The sequence below is a fragment of the Pseudoliparis swirei genome, chromosome 9 (assembly GCF_029220125.1).
Source record: "Pseudoliparis swirei isolate HS2019 ecotype Mariana Trench chromosome 9, NWPU_hadal_v1, whole genome shotgun sequence".
NCBI classification, from domain to species: Eukaryota; Metazoa; Chordata; class Actinopteri; order Perciformes; family Liparidae; genus Pseudoliparis; species Pseudoliparis swirei.
Genome location: NC_079396.1, coordinates 25572076 through 25591677, shown reverse-complemented (window position 1 = coordinate 25591677; position 19602 = coordinate 25572076). Strand labels below are relative to the sequence as shown.

The 19602-nt window shown below is 46.7% G+C and overlaps 1 protein-coding gene across 4 annotated transcripts; it reads right to left on the bottom strand.

Annotated features, from left to right (window-relative positions):
- Positions 1–6323: 6323 nt before the first annotated feature.
- LOC130199981 (cytosolic sulfotransferase 1-like) lies at positions 6324–19592 on the bottom strand. 4 transcript variants are annotated; one of them, XM_056423873.1, is made up of 8 exons: positions 19516–19592; positions 9644–9776; positions 9399–9521; positions 9208–9308; positions 8216–8342; positions 8028–8125; positions 7763–7937; positions 6325–7684 (listed from the first exon to the last, which is right to left on the bottom strand). In XM_056423873.1, exons 1-8 carry the CDS (start codon positions 19534–19536, stop codon positions 7572–7574), a joined length of 891 nt encoding a protein of 296 aa, XP_056279848.1. In that variant the 5' UTR covers positions 19537–19592; the 3' UTR covers positions 6325–7571. The 4 variants fall into 4 exon arrangements, with proteins under 4 accessions (XP_056279847.1, XP_056279848.1, XP_056279849.1 ...); XM_056423874.1 differs by having other exon boundaries at positions 9208–9302; XM_056423875.1 differs by lacking the exon at positions 19516–19592 and adding an exon at positions 10923–11355.
- Positions 19593–19602: the final 10 nt, after the last annotated feature.

Sequence of the window (19602 nt, the reverse complement as noted above, 5' to 3'; positions counted from 1 at the left end):
GTGATTAACGTTGGTGGTTATCGGCGTCATCGTTTACAAATACAAACTGAGATCGATCTGATAAATAGGATTTAAACCAAATTAGTGCCGTGCCTGAAATGCCAATCGACTGCTCCAGTCTCTGTAACAGGATGTCATGGTCAATGGTGTCGAATGCAGCACTAAGGTCTAACAAGACCAGGACAGAGAGGTCCTTTATCTGCTGCCATTAAGAGGTCATTTGTAATTTTCACCAGTGCCGTCTCGGTGCTGTGGTGTTTTCTAAATCCTGATTGAAATTTCTCAAATAAACTATTATGATGTAGAAAGTCGCACAACTGATTTGCGACCACTTTCTCAAGGATCTTGGAGAGGAAGGGAGGTTAGAGATCGGTCTGTAGTTAGCCAATACCTCTGGATCCAGAGTGGGCTTCTTCAGGAGAGGTTTAATAACAGCCACCTTGAAGGAGTGTGGTACGTGGCCTGTTAGCAGAGACACATTGATAATATCTAATAGAGAGCCGCCAATTAAAGGCAAAACGTCTTTAAGCAGCCTCGTCGGGATGGGGTCCAAGAGACAGGTAGGCGTGTTCAAGTAGAAACCGTTGAAAATAATTGGTCACGGTTGATAGGAGAAAATCCTCAAATATACACCAGGGCATACAGCGGTTTCCAAGGCCATTCCACTTGAGGACAGATTGGCACTGGTTATGGGCAAGAGATTATTAATCTTGTCCTAATAGTTAAAATCTTTTCATTAAAGAAGTTCATAAAGTCATTACCACTAAGGTTTATAGGAATGCTCGGCTCCACAGAGCTGTGACTCTCTGTCAGCCTGGCTACAGTGCTGAAGAGAAACCTGGGGTTGTTTTATTTTTCTATTATTGATGAGTAATAGGCTGCTCTGGCATTACGGAGGGCCTTCTTATATGTTTTAAGACTATCTCGCCAAACTAAGCGGGATTCTTGAGATTAGTTGAACGCCATATGCGTTCAAGCTTTGTGACGTTGCTTCAGTTTGCGGGTCTGAGGGTTATACCAGGAGCAAACCTCCTCTTCCTCACTGTCTTCTTCTTCAGAGGGCTATCGAGTCCAGTGTCATTCTCAGAGAGCCTATGGCACTGTCAACAAGATGATCAATCTGGGACGGACTAAAGTTAGACCAGGAGTCCTCTGTTATATTGAGACGTGGTATCGAATCAAATACAGAAGGAATCGCTTCTTTAAATTTAGCTACAGCACTATCAGTTAGACATCTAGTGTAAAAACTTTTGACTAACGGAGTACACTCCGGTAGTATAAATTCAAAAGTTATGAGGTTGTGGTCTGACAGAAGAGGATTCTGTGGGCAGCCGTTCAAATGCTCAATGTCAACGCCATAAGTAAGAACAAGATCAAGCGTGTGGCCAAAGCTGTGAGTGGGTTTCTGTACTCTCTGACAGAAGCCAATCGAGTCCAACAAGGAGATGAATGCAGCACTAAGGCAATCATTATCAACATCCACATGGATATTAAAATCTCCAACAATAATAACTTTATCGGTTTTAAGAACCAAACTTGATATAAATTCTGAGAATTCAGATATAAACTCTGAATATGGACCTGGTGGCGGTACAGAATCACAAATCGAATTGGCTGTAGTGTTTTCCAGGTTGGATGTGAAAGACTAAGAACAAGGCTTTCAAATGAGGTGTAGTGTAATTTTGGTTGAGGATTAATTAATAGGCTCGATTCAAAGATGGCTGCTACTCCACCTCCTCGACCGGTGCCTCGAGGAATGTGAGTATTAATATGACTTGGAGGAGTCGATTCATTCAGGCAGACATATTCTTCATGGCTCAGCCAGGTTTCAGTTAGGCAACATAAATCAATGTGATTATCTGATATTAAATCATTCAGTAACACAGCTTTAGATGACAGAGATCGAATATTTAGGAGACCACATTTAATAGACCTATTTTGTTGCACTGCTGAAATAATTGTGTTAACTTGTATAAGGTTATTGTGTACGACTCCTCTTCTGCTTACTTTTGATTTATTTAATTGAAGTGGCCGTGGGACAGACACAGTCTCTACTCTAAAGTCAAGGGTGGGTAACTGCTCGAATGGAAGAGCAGAGAAGGGTGTTAAACTACAACTCTGCTCCCGGTTCCTGATCTGAACCCTGGGTTGTCATAGATTAAGTCCGGTGATCAACTTGGTCATATTCGCAGAAATGAGACGCTCCGTCCAACGTGGGATGAATGCCGTCTCTCCTCATCAGATCAGGTTTTCCCCAGAAAGTCTTCCAGTTGTCTCGTAGCCCACATTATTCGCTGGGCACCACCTCGACAGCCAGCGGTTGAAAGACGACATTCGGCTATACAATTCGTCTGTCTGCAAATTTGGGAGAGGGCCAGAGAAAATTACGGTGTCCGACAACGTCTTGGCATAAGCACACACCGATTCCACATTAATTTTAGTGAGTTCCGAGCGGCGGGCTCGGCGTCATTACCACCGGCGTGTATTACAATCTGACTGTATCTCCGCTTATCCTTAGCCAGCAGCTTCAAACAAGACTCCGTCGCCCGCTCTGGCCCCGGAGGCACACGACTCTGGTCCGTGGCTTCGCTATTTTCACGTTCCTGACTATAGAGCTCCCGATAACCAGGGTGTGTTCCTCAGCGGGTGTGTCGCTGAGCAGGAAAACTGGTTCAACGTGAAGTGGTTGGTGCACAGCGGGCTTCTGTGTAGACTTACGACTCCTGCGAACAGTTACCCAACCATCCGGCTGCACGGTTACCGCGGGCACAGCTAACAGCTGACTGTAGCTCCGCGCCGACTACGGGAGAGGGCGGGCTAACTAGCATAGCTGTCTGAGCTTCGATAGCGCGGAGCCGTGCATCTAACCCACTTAGACCTGCCTCCAACCTAGCAAATAAACTACACTTGTTGCATGTATCGTTATCATTAAGGGAGGCAGGGGGATAACTATACATGAGACACACTGAGCAAGAGGGAGCGCGAGAGAAGAAGAAGTCATGCTCGCTGTTGAGCTGGCAACCAAAGCTTACCGGAAGAGTGAGATGATGCGTTCAGGAGCAGAACATTCTAGGCTATCTTGGCTAATATGAACACAACTTTCAAATAAACTTTACCTGCAAAGTTGTGGTGGGGGCCAGTCCCAGGCCAGACTCCCATGGGCATGCTTCAAAATCTACGTAAGCGTTGGTGGTGATCCTTTGGACGCCCCTGAAGCATCTGGTCTGACATAGAGGAACCACAACAAGCCGCGTGAGTTGTTTTTTTCCAGCGTTTGTGTGTTGGGAGACATGCCAGATACCCAAATTAACGTATAGAAGCACTACAAAAGTGGAATTTTTTGTACTTGAGTTTTAAGCCTTGACAGGCCCAATGATTGTTAGATATATGCTGTGACACATGCCCTGGCTGCACACAAATGACCGCCAAGCTCAGACTCTCGCGCCCCTGATGTGTAAAGGTAAAAGAGATTCAATAAAAATCATATTTGTGTCTTTCTTTTTCTTTGATGGTTAATCAATGACCTGGTTTAGGTTGGTAGACAATTTACAATTAGCGAACTGTTGTTTGTACTTGAGTTTTTACAAGCCAGTTAAAACCCAATGGGTTAGATATATCTGTGAAAGAAGGTAAAAATAAATGAATAAATTACGCTACTCTCTTGTTTCTTCAGATAACTCATTCAATTTTCATATCTGGTTCCTTTGGAAATTAAAATATTATTTTTGTATTTTAAATTATATTAAAAGACTCTTTTTTATCTCGTAAACTAAGCGTTGGGCCTGGTTAGTACTTGGATTGGAGACCTCCTGGGAACACCAGGTGCTGTAAGCTCTTTAACTTCTATCTCCAGAAGGGAGTGGACAATGCTGCTTTTTCATTTGAGAAAAAAATTAGAAAAAGGCCAAATGAAAGAAGAAATGGATAAAAGAGGTGTGTAAAGGTAAAAGATATTTAATACATATCGTAATCATGTTTTCTTTGATGGTTCATCAATGACCTGTTTGCTAGCCGGTTAGGCTAAGGAAGACCTCTTCCCTGGGAAAGGGAAGGACATATTGTTTCCGTGACGATACTGGAAGTGGCTGCACTTGTAATGTACCCTGATGTCCTGGCAGCTGGTGAGGAGAGTGATGGGGAGTTATCTTCCATGCATATCAGATACAGTAATGTGTTGTATTTACTTTATTATAACAGGCACGATGTGTCTGAATCCCAGGGCTTCTTCACAACCATACGATATTTTATAAAATCAGATAGTTTTAATATTTCCACCAGTGTTAGAACAAACATATTTCTAAAATATCTAAATGTGACTATTTTAATTAATAGTCTGAATCAGAATCTGAATCAGAATCAGAAACAGGTTTATTGCCAAGAATGTTTTCACAAACGAGGAATTTTCTTTGGCGGAAGGTGCAAGATTGGCGCACCAAGACACCGAGGCGCCGTCCGCAGCGCCATCTTGGAAAGGGTGGATGAAAGATTACAGCATAACATGAGGGAAGAGAGGCGAGAAAAAGAAAAAGCAACCCCCCGACTATGCCCCTAGAGGGGTACAGTGTGGGAGCAGGAGAAAAAAAAACACCATTGCACATAAGCACATACATCTTAGACATGACTTGCAACGAGTAGGAAGGGGGGGAGGGGAGGTAAGCCAAAGACTGGGCGATAGCCCCGCCATTGGGGGCAGAAGGTAACCAGCACCGACAAGCAGCCAGCCCGGTCCGTCAGCCGTCACGGCGCGGACACAGACCCGTCCTGTCACCCTGGGGCAAAGCAGGCGAAGGCGTGGGATGGGGGGGGGGTAGTGATTGCATATCAGTGTGTTGAAGTTCGTGTGTGAGTGGCCTGGTGTCGTCCTCCCCAGTCCACAACAGACAAAGTTCCCAGACCGCAAGATGGTCGTTGCCATGGAGATAGCCTTGAAGGGTCCTGGGGAGAAAACAACCACAGGTGTCTGTGGATCGGGGGAAGGAATGAGAGAGTCTCGCTTCAGTGATCTTCGGGAGTTGTTGTTCCAGTCACGGCCTTGGCCAAGGCCCGTCCTGGTAGAGGGAGCCGAAAGCAGATAAGATTGGGATTGTTTGGTCTTCCAGTAGCTGCATTTCAATTTTGCGCACCTACTATTCCTCCATTTTCCTCCCATTTCCCAATAGGATTTCAAATCGATCCAATTTCATTTGCAGAGCCATCAGCTTCTCCACGATGTTGTCATTCTGACGGTTTAATGCCAAAGTCTGAGTGCCAACAACTCTGCCCAACGCGTCAATCATGTCGGGCAGCCTTAGGGGGCTTTTAACGGCTGTCACCGTTTCCTTAATTTTCCGATAAGCCAGGACAGCGCCAAATCCAATCAGCAGAAATCCTGTAATCAAAGTTCCGAATAGGTAGATGTCTTCTACGTCCTCCACGGAAAGGGCTGCTAGGCACAAGACACGCCACTTCCCCCACGCGTCCATCGTGTAACCAGCAACACTCGTCCCAGCAGGACAGGCAGGTTCCCCCGAACCCGAGCTTCTCGTCGAGAAGATGGTGTCAATTGCGTTTAGGGACCAATTGATCAGGTCCATGGTTTTTAGTTCGAAGAGCGATGCGGAGAGAGTCTCTCAAGTATAAAGACAGACAAGACATGACGAGAGAAGCCAAGCAGGGAAGGGAAGGTCATGGGGAGGAGGGGGAGAGAAAAATGCGACCGCCTTCGGAGAGAGCCAAATCCACGTGGACTCTGCGTGGACTCAGCTTCGCTATTGGAATAATTTGGTGGACAACTTAATGTCTTAGATGGCATCTCTAATTGTATGTGTAGCATTTGTTTTTGTGTGTTTAGCATCGTCACTTTGCCCCAGAGCCCATCAGACGCTCACACACTATTTACCTGCGACGGCGTCAGAGAGGGGCAGAAGACGGACCTCATGCAATGTGTTGCATACCTGCAAACTTGTCACCTTTCGGTGAAATTCACCGTTTTGAACTCAAAATAGTTCATCCACGTGAATCGTGGAGATCCGAAGAGTTTTTGTTTTGGGGGGAGGGGGGGGGGTCACCTGGTGCCGCTGCCGTTGAGATTGCAGTGAGACGCGGAGAAAAATGTGATGTGGTGCTCTTCACAATAAAACATCTTTGATGGGACGCGTCTCGGCCAATCAGCGTTCAGATGTCGACATCGTTTGGGGGTTCAGGTTAGCTTGAATGTTAGCCGCTACATCTGCTGCTGTCACGCTGCACGGTGTAGCGATGCTAACAAAGTACCCGTACGTTAAACACGATGTGAGTTAGCATATTTTTAGTTTCGATACTTCATTAAGAGAGCGATCAGAGCGCACGCGCTGCTCCGTGTGGAGCTGTCTGCGCACACTGCGCTGCGCAGCTCACAGCGAGAGAAGTGGCGCAGCTTTAGAGACCGACTTCGGCTTAAAAAATAAAAAGATGCCAGAAGGTAAATGTTTCAGTCTGTAAAGTTCTGTAACTCTACAGCTGCTCATCCTGATGAACTGTGTATCATCTGGTCAGAGACTAACGGCCTCATCGTGTATAATCAATGCTATGATGGAACCATGTAGTTTCATTCATATCTGGCTGTATTAATACTAATATTACTGTTATATGTTAAGTGTTGAAAAAGTTGGTAAAAAGTGAACCATACAGATGTTTTATTTATTACTATTATAGATAAATATACCAGTCTCGTATTTATGGTACCATATTGTTTTTATGGTGTATTGAATTCTGGTATCGGGTATCATGATATTAATGGCAGGTATGTAATATGTATAGAAGTTATAATATGAGTATCGTGACAAACAGGTAGAGACAGAACAGATTCAGGGAAAAGTCCATGAGGACTGTTCAGGCAAAAAAAAAAGGAAGTTGGTTCATGAATGACTTTAACCATTTTATATATAATGACAATGTATATTTGTTATTACTATCATTATAGGGCTGAGTCAGAGCGGAGGACCTTTTGTTCTTAAACTGTTTATTATCATTATTTAGATTTGTGGTCAGAACAATAAAATGACTGTAGTTGTGGTTCTAAAAGCTTTGAGGCTTCAAACAACGTGGATGTGGTGTGGTGACAACAACAAAAAAGAAAGTCACCTGCATTTTAAGGATAATTTCTGGGAAAAAACTATAAACACACAAATTGTGTTATTTTTAACATATATTTATGTTGAAATATGTAACACACAGCATTTTACAGGTTTAAGAATATATTACAAAATTCTAGTACACGAAGTACAAGTATGCAAGTTGACGTGAGTTTTCTTTTCTCGTTTCACATGGGGAACGAATATCAGTCTCCTGGGTCAAACTTGTCCACCTCTCCCTCCCTTTATCTTTGTACTTCCTTGTTCATGATTACATGAATAGCATACAAAATATGTCTGTTTTTCCTGATCCAATGTAAGGTCAAAGGTCAGGGATGTCGAATGTGTACAGATTGTAATGCCCTCCGAGGTAGATTTGTGATTTTGGTTATACAAAACTAATTGAATTATAGGCTCATGGGAATGCCACATTTTCATTAACACCTGGACCCAGCTCCACATATATGAAGCCATTCTGGATCAAATTTCAGAACGGAACTGTAGAGTGACATCAGTCATCTTCTTCTCGTAGTCTTCATCAAACTGTTCACTCTGGGCCGCAGAGAAATGGTTCTTCCAGTCACCAACTTTCCCTGCGAATACGCAAAGAATCATTTAGGTGTTTTTTCAGGTTTTTGTTTACATGTCACACATTGTATTTATCAGTTTACCTTTTCTCATGAAAGGAGAAATTTTGAAATCCATAAACGGGTTGGTCGAGTAGTTGGCCATGTTGTCCTTTTTCATGTTATCAAAATGCACTCCATTCGTAACTCTTTTCTTCACCTCGTCCGAACGAGACAAACCAAGAAAGCAGCAGAGTTTGTCTATTTCCCGTCCGGTGTCCTGGAAACAGAGTCAGATATCATTGTTGCATTATTACCAGCCGGAGAAGGAAAGTAGCTTGAGTAGAAAGAGCCACAACAACTAGATCACCTCGGCCAGATCTTCGTAGAACATGTAATGGAGTTTCGCGTAAGTCTGTTTCTTCTTCCACCAGCCGTTCACATGGTTGTGCCAGGATCCATACACCACTGAGGCCACAGAACCAAACATGCATTGTTCAGCAACGTTCATCGGAAATCTGAGCGTCTCATCTGTTGTCGTTGTGTTTTCACTCGTACCTTTTCCACCCATGAATCTGTGGAGGTAGTTGCTCCAGTCTCCGGCCTCCGGCTGAAGTATGTTCATGCGATCAAAATGAAAAGAAGACACCACGTTGTCTTTAGCATTACGGGCCACGTACACGACCTACGGAAGAAGAAAACGCTTCAATGATTGGAAGACTAGCATTTCATAAATATTGGACATGGGACACTAAAGTAAGGGTTTCTTTCATGTATCTCTTAATAAATTTGCTACTATAGGATTTCTAATAGACCATCTGGCTGAGAGTGACACACACCCTGTTTCATCCCAATCTCAGACGCACACACACTCTCTAACGACCCCACCTGTGCAAGTAATACAGATACTATTTTGACGGGAACCTAATAATCACACTTATTAAGGGAGGCGCTAAACATACAAAATGGTTGCTGAGACGTACTTCAACATTACATTCTGCAGATACGACTGCACCAAGAGAATGGCTGCACGCCGGCCTTTGGTCATCTTTTATAATATAATTGATGTATCTTAACACTTTAAATAAACATCTCTATTCATATATATATATTTAATAAGGATGTATGTATGTGTATATATATATGTATATATATATATTACCCTCATGGAGGTATTATCCTCTGTCATCACTGATGCCAACATTTCACACGCGTGACCAGCACATTTTTTGTCTGACGCGATAATTAGATCCAGAATGTATGTGCGATTCTTTTGATTCCCATGTTGGCTCCTTAATTATTAAATCTTAAACCAAACAGTGTACTCAACGGCCTCCACGGGAAAGTTGTTGACGACAATCCGTTTAAAGTAACTCGTATAATCATTCCCAAACACACTTCTACTGATATGGTAGTTTAATATCTAGAATAATGTCAACCCACTTTGCCAATGGGCCAATATTGAGCCGCAATGAAGAAGAATCACAGACACTGCAGATTACGGTCACGTGAGATGTGGAGCTTGGGATCTCATCCCCCTCCGTACTCACCCTGCAGTTTTGCTCCCAAAAGGACTTTGGCACGAACTGGACTGGAAAGTGAGTTTTGATGATTCGAGGGGAGGTGGCGAGGTTGTCCACCATGTCTGTTCCTTGTGTGAAGAGGTAAAGATGGAGTGAGCAAAGCTTTGAAGCTGAACAGCGATTCGATAGCTTCTTGACAGCTGCGGTGAGGTAAATACCTGAAAGCACAGATGGGAAGAAGATCTCCAAGAAAGGCACTCTATGATATATTGGGACGTCCTTCTGGCGCTCTGTCTCACCAAAATACAGCAGGTCAAGGATGTAGGAGACCCAGGTGGTCCCTAATGACAGAAAGAGAGAGACAGAGAGGAACATCAGGTGATCCCAACCACTCACCTCCTCGGTACATAGTTTCTTATGAGCTATAAATCATCTACACCGAATGTTTATGTTCATGGGTTACCTGCTTTGGGGTATGTCGCAATGAGTATATCATCCGGCCGGGCCTGAAAGTTTTGAATGTTCTCCCAGTTGTCTGTGAAGTAGTGGGTCATCGAGACTCCCTGGAAATCAAACAGTTCTGGTCGAGGCGGTGACTAAAAAGACAATAATCAATACACAGAGAGCATGTGATCATTTCAGGAGAGCAATTGACTGAGAGGAAAAGAACGCAAACGTTGTTCACTGTCAGTCGCAGACACTGAAGTCAGAATAAAAATGAAACTTCTCGACATCTGCTTCATACCTGCATGGCGTTAGATTTACTTATTCATTATGCATGAGTTTTAGCAAATGCCAACAAGAAATTAACCCGATGGGAGATAAGAAGCCCTTTTCAAAAGAGGTTTTTAGATGTTTCATATAATAGTATAAATATATATATACTGTATTTGATATTGTGTCATTTGTATGGAAGTCGGGTTAGGTTGACAACTGACTTAAATTAGATGAAGAATGTTACGGCCTAGAGATACTGGACCCCAAAGCAAAAGACTTAGAGAGATGATCACAAGCAAAAAGTTTATTCTTAGATAAGCAGAGGCAAAGAAAAAAGGCAGTGGAGGCAGGAAGCTGGCTGGCATGGAGACGTCAGAGACAGGAGGCAAAAACCCAGGATAGCAGCGAGACACACCGTAGGGTCGAACACAAGGAATTATCTGGCAGGGAAGTGGCAAGAGGACTAGGCCTTTATACACAGGTGATTAGGTGAGTGGAAACAGGTGTGCCTCGCTTGCTGCTGGGAGGAGCCAGCCAACTCCCTGTCACACACCAGGCCTGCAGAGGAAAACAGAGAAGGGAGGAGGAGACAGAAGAAAAACACAAAGGCACACAACAAAACCATAACTAAACTGAATCATCACAGTACCCCCCCCTCAACGGACGCCTCCTGGCGTCCTACCAGGCTTGTCCGGCTACCTAATATAAAAGTCCCTATGGAGATCAGGGTCCAAAATAAGGAGCGGAGATCCACGACGCTCCTCTAGCCCGTATCCTCCCAATCCACCAAGTACTGGAACCCCCGGCCTCGCCTACGCACATCCAACAACCGCTGGACGGTGAAAGCAGGGTGATTGTCAATAATCCGGGGGGGAGGGGGCTCGGCCGGAGGACTCAGAGGACTGGAGGAAACTGGTTTGAGCAGTGAAACATGGAATGATGGGTGGACCTTCAAGCCAGCAGGCAGCTTGAGCCTAACCACAGCGGGATTAATAATCCGTTCAATCACAAACGGCCCAATGTACCTGGGTGCCAGTTTGCGGGACTCAGTCTGGAGTGGAAGATCACGGGAGGACAACCAGACCTTCTGGCCGGGCTGGTAGTCCGGGGCTGGAGTGCGATGGCGGTCTGCAAGTCTTTGGTTGCGAGCAGCAGTGCGAGTGAGAGCTGCCCGGGCTTCCTGCCAGACTCTGCGGGCACGCCGAAGATGCCCCTGCACTGAGGGAACTGCCACATCCCTCTCCTGGGTGGGGAAGAGAGGGGGTTGGAACCCAACAGAAGCCATGAATGGAGACATACCTGTGGCGGAGCAAACCAGGGAGTTGTGGGCATATTCAACCCAAGGCAGGTGGGAGGCCCAGGAGACTGGATGGCGAGAAGAGACACAGCGAAGGGCTGCCTCCAGGTCCTGATTAGCACGCTCAGTCTGGCCATTGGTCTGCGGGTGGTAACCTGATGACAGACTGGCCGACGCCCCCAACGCCTGGCAGAAGCCCTTACAAACTCGAGAGCCAAATTGGGACCCCTGTCTGAAACAATGTCCTGAGGAATGCCATGCAATCTAAAACATGCTGGGTGACTAGTGTAGCAGTCTCCAGAGCAGAAGGTAATTTAGGCAGGGAATGAAATGTGCGGCCTTGGAAGCGGTCAACAATAGTCAGGATAACTGTATTACCCTCCGATGGGGAAGACCCGTCACGAAGTCCATGGCGATGTGAGACCAAGGCCGATGAGGAATGGGAAGAGGCGGAGAAGGCCAGCAGGGGCGCGGTGGGATGCCTTACTGCGGGCGCAGACGGAGCAGGCGGCGACATACTCCTTGGTGTCAGAGGACATGGAGGCCACCAGAAGCGTTGCTGGAGGAGGCCTAGAGTCCAAGTGCTCCTGGATGGCAAGCTATCTTAGCATCATGTCCCCACTGGAGCACTGAAGATCTGGCGTGCGGTGGAACGAACATCCGACCCGGTGGACAATCCTCAGGAGCTGGATGGTCCTCTTGTGCCTCCTGGACCACCCTCTCAACTTCCCACCTGGCTGCTCCCACCACACAGGAGGATGGCAGAATGGTCCCCACGGAGGACTCCTCAACCGGAGGAGCGAACTGACGTGACAGGGCATCCGCCTTGACGTTCCGTGAGCCTGGCCGATAGGTGAGGGTGAAGCTGAACCGGCCCAGAAAAAGCGCCCACCGAGCCTGGCGAGAGTTGAGCCTACAAGCAGAACGGAGATACGATAAGTTTCTGTGGTCAGTCCATACCACAAACGGGTGAGTCGTGCCCTCCAGCCAGTGCCTCCATTCCTGTAGGGCTAAGACTACTGCCAGCAGCTCCCGGTTGCCCACATCATAGTTCGTTTCTGCCGGGGAGAGCCGGCGGGAAAAGAAGGCGCAGGGATGCAACTTCTGGTCGGAGGCTGAGCGCTGGGAGAGGACTGCCCCGACACCAGTGTCGGAGGCATCCACTTCGACTACGAAAGGAGCTGAAGAATCAGGATGAGACAACACAGGAGCAGAGGAAAACAAACACTTCAACCTAGCAAAAGCAGCCTCAGCTGCAGATGACCACACAAAGGGAACTTTAACTGAGGTGAGCTTGGTGAGTGGGCGCTGCTCGACTATAGTCACGAATAAACCTGCGGTAAAATTGGCAAAACCAAGGAACCTTTGGAGTTGCTTTCTCGTTGTAGGAGTGGGCCATTCGGCCACTGCCATGACTTTGGCAGGGTCGGCTCTGACCTGCCCCTTCTCGACCACAAAACCCAGGAATGAAACAGAGGAAACATGAAATGCACACTTCTCAGCCTTCACATAAAGTCTGTTTTCTAGCAGTCTCTGCAGCACCAACCTTGTGTGTTGGACATGTTCTTGGGGGTCACGAGAGAAAATGAGGATATCATCAAGATAAACAAAGACAAATCTGTTAAGCATATCACGAAGGACATCATTAATGAGTGCCTGAAACACAGCAGGGGCGTTAGTTAACCCAAAAGGCATAACAAGATACTCAAAATGTCCCAGGGGAGTCTTAAATGCAGTCTTCCACTCGTCTCCCTCCCTTATCCTTACTAGGTGGTAGGCATTTCGGAGGTCCAACTTTGAGAAGATGGTGGCTTGATGGAAGCAACCAAAAGCTGAATCTATGAGCGGGAGAGGATATTTATTCTTCACTGTGATGTCATTCAAGCCCCTGAAATCAATACAGGGGCGTAGAGTCTTATCCTTCTTGGCAACAAAAAAAAACCCTGCCCCCAATGGAGAGCGAGAAGGGCGAATGAGACCAGTAGCAACAGAGTCAGTGATATAAGTCTCCATGGCTTCCCTTTCAGGCCTGGAGATATTATATAGTCTGCTCGAAGGCAAGGAGCACCGGGAGCAAGTCAATGCCACAGTCATAAGGTCGGTGAGGTGGTAGAGACAGGGCACGATCCTTGCTGAAAACCTCCTGGAGGTCATGATACTCCGAGGGAACTGACGTGAGGTCAACAGGCTTAGGGGGAACAGGTTTGGAAGTAACAGTGGTGGGTATGGCAGAGTGCAAACAGTGAGAGTGGCAGAACAAACTCCAATTGATGATGGATAAGGTGGTCCAGTCTATGTGTGGGTTGTGGAGTTTAAGCCAGGGGAGACCTAACACAAGCGGAGCAAGGGGTGAGGGAATGAGATAAAGGGAAATGGTCTCATGATGATTACCTGAGAGTAACAGTGACACTGGGGCAGTACGGTGAGTTACACGGGCTAGAAGTCTACCATCAAGAGAAAAAATGTCCTTGGGCTCGGGAAGGGGTTCTGAGGGAAGATTTGACTGGAAAACAACATCAGAGTCAATAAAGTTCTCGTCAGCCCCTGAATCTACTAAGACTTGGAGGGGAAGGGAAACTTGTGCACAGGAAACAGTACCCTTTAACTGGAGGCGATTAACGAGGGCAGGGGAGACGGATGTATGGCTCACCAGCGCCCCTCCCCTGGCTGATGAGCCTGCTCTTTTGACAGGACGGAACAGTTGGCTCGAATGTGGCCAGCCTGGCCACAGTATATGCAGAGCTTCTGGAGGAAGCGGCGTTCACGTTCGGCAGGTGAGAGCCTCATTCTCCCAAGCTGCATAGGCTCCTCTGGGCTTAGAGATGAGGAGGCTGATGGAAGTGGGTCCCGCTTGGGAAACGGCTCCAGGCGTGGGTTAGGAGGTGCAGTCTGTCCAGCCCGACGTGGTGACTTGGGTTGGTAAAAGGGGAGGGAATCTCTGCTTGCCTGTTCTCTCCCTACGCCTCTCACGAAGGCGATTATCTAAGCGAATGGCTAAAGAGATTAATTCCTCAAGGGACGAGGTCTCATCTCGAGCAGCTAGCTCGTCCTTTAACTCCTCGTTTAATCCACGGGAAAAAACTGTCTGTAGAGCCGCCTCACCCCACCCGCTCTCTGCTGCAAGAATGCGGAAATCAATGGAGTATGTAGAGACTGACTCTGAACCCTGATGTAAAGAAAGGAGTCGATTACCGGCCTCCTTACCCTGAAGCGGGTGGTCAAAAACGTTAAGCATTTCAGAATCAGAATCAGAATCAGAATCAGAAACAGGTTTATTGCCAAAGAATGAATGTTTTCACAAACAAACGAGGAATTTTTTTTGGTGGAAGGTGCAACATTTGGACATGACAAACAACAATCAACGCAAGGAGGGAGGAGGAGGAAGAGGAAGAAGAAGGAGGAGAGAGGAAGGTGGAAGAGGGTGGTAGTCCTGGGGTGACAGTCAGTCAGTCCCGGGGTGATTGATGAGCCCGACCGCCGTCGGAAAAAAGCCAGCCTCCTCCCGAGGAGGACTCAACAGGGAGTGTCCAGGGTGGGAGGGTCGGCGACAATCTTTCTGGCCGTGACCTGGAAGTGAACAGGACCTGGAGGCGGATGATGCTCTGCAGCCTGCGCTTGTCTTTGGCTGTGGCTGCAGGGTGCCAGACGGTGATGGAGGAGCAGATGATGGACTCAACGATGGCGTGTAGAACTGTACCATCATCTTCCCTGGCAGGTTGAATTTCCTCAGCTGCCTCAGGAAGAACATCCTCTGCTGGGCCTTCTTGGAGATTGAGCCGATGTTCAGCTCCCACTTGAGGTCCTGGGAGATGATGGAGCCCAGGCGGTAGGACTCAGTCACACAGGATGAGCATTCCTCCTGAAATCCACAACCATCTCCACTGTCTTCAGAGGTCACCAGGTGGTCAGTCTCCCACCTGAACTTTAGGAGCTTGACGGACTGGTGACTGGAGGTGCAGCTGTTGTGTACAGGAGAACAGCAGAGGGAGAGAACACAGCCTTGGGGAACCCGTGCTGGTGGTCCGGGAGCCTGAGTTCCCCATTCCCCAGCCTCACGTGCTGCTTCCTGTCGGTCAGGAAGTCTGTGATCCACCTGCAGGTGGAGTATGATGGAATTGAAGGCAGAGCTGAAGTCCACAAACAGGATCCTGGCGTAGGTTCTCGGGAGTCCAGATGCTGGAGGATGTAGTGAAGGTGATGGTCTTGAGGTGTGACAGGACCAAGCGTTCAAGGACTTCATGACCACAGAGAGTCCTGTGATCTTGGGTTTTAGGTGTTGAAGATGTCGGTGAACACCGGAGACAGCTGGTCGTGCTTCAGGGTGGAGGGGAGACTTTGCGGGGGTTCTGCTTTTAAACAGCCTGTTGACAGCTCTCTCCAGGATGGCGAGGCGTCGCTGAGTTGATGGAGGTGATGGGCTGGGGAGGGTGGGCTGATGGTCTGTGGCTTGTTGGTGGGGCTGTGGGGATTGTCTCAGGACTGCTCCATTGTCTTTCAAAGCAGTAGAACTCATTTAGCTCATCTGCCACATGGAGTGGTGATTTGGGCTTGTGGTTGGTGATCTGCCATCCAGGCTGTTGGTAGCAGTCCTGAAGACATCCCAGTCAGCAGTCAAAGCACGCCCGTAGATCCTCCAGAGCCTCACTGCAGGTTTGCAGAGCTAGTCTGCCTGCTGAGAGATCAGATGAAACATGGCGTGGTCAGGTTTCCCAGTGCAGCTCGAGGAGGGGCGTGATAGGCCTGCTGATTGTTGTGTAGCAGTGGTCTTAGGAGTCGTGGCTGAGGTTTCCTTGTTAAAATCCCGAGTACAATAACTAAAGAGTCCGGAAGGTCCGCTCCCACGCCGTATCTGTTCAGCCAGGATGAATGAAGCGAACTCACGTGGGAGTAGAAGGGTTTGCAGTGGATGATAAAGATTCCAGGTCCGCGAACAGTGCTGTAGAATCACCTGTCGTTGCACCAGCCGTTGTTGAGGTAAAAGCAGATTCCTCCACCTTTTTTACCGGAGAGCTCCGTGGCCGGTCCGCTCGGAACAGCTGGATTCCGTGAAACACAGAACGGAGGATGAGGAGAAGTCTCTGTCTCTCCCCACCAGCAGCTGGAGTTCGGTCTCAAACACAGGAAAGGAGTTATAGATAGCTGGATTACCCTTGGCTATGACCACCGCCCATGCAGACGCTTTACCCGATAACAAACTCATAACGAAAGCTATCCTAGTTCTGTCAGAGGAGTAAGTTAAAGGCTGCTGATCAAAGACTAGGGAGCACTGGTGAAGAAACTGACTGCATGTCCCTGAATCACCTGAATACCTCACAGGGGTGGGGATGAATGGTTCACGGGGTTGGCCGGGATGAATGACTTGAATCTCTGGAGCTGGAGGCGGTGAAGCAGGAGCTGGAGCCGTCAGAACGTTGAGCTGGGTGGAAAACTGGGTCAGGCGGCTGCTGAGCTGAGTTACACCGGCATCAAGGTTCTGGAGGGATTCCATGATTCCTTGCAGAGCTCGTTCGTGCTGCCCCACACGAGCTCCTTGTGAGGAAAGAGCCTGCTTAATTCTCTCAGTCTCTGCGGGGTCCATACTTTGGCCAGATAATTCTGTTACGGCCTAGAGATACTGGACCCCAAAGCAAAAGACTTAGAGAGATGATCACAAGCAAAAAGTTTATTCTTAGATAAGCAGAGGCAAAGAAAAAAGGCAGTGGAGGCAGGAAGCTGGCTGGCATGGAGACGTCAGAGACAGGAGGCAAAAACCCAGGATAGCAGCGAGACACACCGTAGGGTCGAACACAAGGAATTATCTGGCAGGGAAGTGGCAAGAGGACTAGGCCTTTATACACAGGTGATTAGGTGAGTGGAAACAGGTGTGCCTCGCTTGCTGCTGGGAGGAGCCAGCCAACTCCCTGTCACACACCAGGCCTGCAGAGGAAAACAGAGAAGGGAGGAGGAGACAGAAGAAAAACACAAAAAGGCACACAACAAAACCATAACTAAACTGAATCATCACAAAGAAAGTTATATTGAATAACGTTGAAACAATATATATAGAGTGTGTATATATTTTATTTTATGTGTACTTTTGTTTTGTTGTTTTTAACCTAACTTATTATTATTATGTATTACCAGGGGCATCGTTCAGCCCCCCCCCACCCCCCCAAAATAATTTGGCATTTTGGGCTTTGAACATTTTTTTGTTGTTGTTTTTTGTGTGACATCATTAAATGTAACTATTGTTTTTACATGGACATGTTATTTATAACTCTTACGTGCTGCACATGTGCCTGCGTTCTGGTTTGTATGTTTTTGCCCACTTCAAATTACAATCCAATAGCCTATGATCATACTTCATGATATAACGCCTGGGCACTAGGACCTTGGGGAAGCTGCTGCGCTGGCTTTCTCACTCCGCTAAGTAACGTCTCAAAACAGCTAGCGAGCTATTTTGTTAGAAACTGTCTCCAGTGAGCAAGACTGAACGAGCGAATTCGAAATACAAGAAATAACTATCGACATCTCTCTATTCTTTGCATTAATATATATTATTATAATATTGTTTTCTATTGAATGGTATATTTGACACTAAACCAGTTCATCTTTATCTCAGTGATAGTGTCCAAATGAGCATAACATATCACTATGACCCTGACATTCTGTCTCTTGTGCTGCAAAACTAGAGCAACACTTTCTGATTGAACCAATCTATAAACTGTTGGAAAAAATGGATATTTGGCCCCCAAAAAGTGAGCCCTCCCTTTCTTTGAATCCTGCAAACACCCCTATGAATAACTCAATCACAGGGCTCTCAAGTCTCAGCATTGAGCGTGACACTCACGCATTTCGGTCTTAAGTCACGCACTCCCGCCACACATCGTATTTCTCACGCTGGAAAAAACTCTCGGCTATTTAATGTTTTAATGTGCCGCAGCGCGCAAACATGAGCTGGCCGCGCTGCCCTCACCGTGGAGGAATCAAGCGCTCCCCTTGAGTTCTGCTGTGAGGAGCCACTTATCAGCCAATCAAAAAAAAGAAATGGGCTACACCAGTGGTCACCAACCTTTTTGAGCCCAAGATCCCTGACCTCCGCCTTCATGACCGGCAAGATCTCCCTATTGAGGCGTTGAGAGAAAACGACTGTCCAGACTGTCCAGAAATTGTCATTTTGGTCCAGCGTTCAAATTGATGAGACCAGGAACACAGAATTTAAGTGTAATATAACAAGTAAGATATTTGTTCACCGCACACAATATGAACAAAAATAAACACATTTGCAATGAGCAGCTGGATGAACTACCAATATAAATGTTGTATTTATTTACATTTCGTTGCCTCTGTACCTGGACTCTAGCAATGACAATAAATTGAATCCAATCCAATTACAGCACAACACTGACAACATGATCAGTCAATGCAACTCATGTAAGTTCAGCTCTCATCACAATGCCATCAAGTCATGTGATTCCAGTCAGTGTGATGGATGTGACTGAACTCTGTCTGTGAGCTTGTAGTTAGTTCATAATCACAGACAGACAGTCTGAGGCCGTCTGTGAGCTGCTGTCAGTAATCCAGCTCCTGGTCTTTGATTTGGTGATTTTCTCAACTCCACTGACGAGTTTTTCGGGGCAAATTTGGTATTCATGAAGTTTTCTCATCTGGGATTGGTTCTGAACTCAGACCGTTGGTGATTACATTCACATCAACTCAACAGACATCCTCAGATTTAAATAATTATCATAATAATAACTATGAGAATCACCATTTGTGACTCCTGCATCTGTCCCTTTTCAAATAATAGAATACATGTAATTGCAATCACTTTCAAGTAAACCAGATTGCTCTATTAGACAAGAAAAAAAAGCTCAATGTTGAGCTTTTGTTTTGAAGGACAACAGCAGAAAAGCCCAACTCAGGAGGTAAAATCTCGGCTGTCGCGCAGCGTAACCTGTTAATGCCTTAACGTAAACATTTACACGAAGGTGCAGACATTTCAACATTTATTCATTCATGACTTAGTTTTATGTCGGTGTACTTTGAGCTTGTGTAATATGTGAAGTTATCAATAAAGGTGTTTCTGCATTTCCCCCTGCGCCTCACCTGTAGTGGTACGTTCCCCTCTTTCAGGGAGCACAGCTGAGAACACGGCTGTGTAGCAGAACCCGTTTTCAGGCGTTCATGGGGGGGCTGGGGGGGGGGCTGATGGAAATGTCACTCTTGCCTGTCTTCAAAACTTGAGAGCCCTGCAATCACTTTTCTTGCTTGGCTCTTTGACTACTGAGCTGCTGCAGGAATCGCATGTTCCTCTTTCTTAGATTATTAGAGACACATACCTTGTCCGGATCAAAAGACATGCTTTACTGCTGCTGGTTCCTCTGCTGTAGTTCAAGACCAGGAAAGCAAACTGTTCTCTTTCCTCT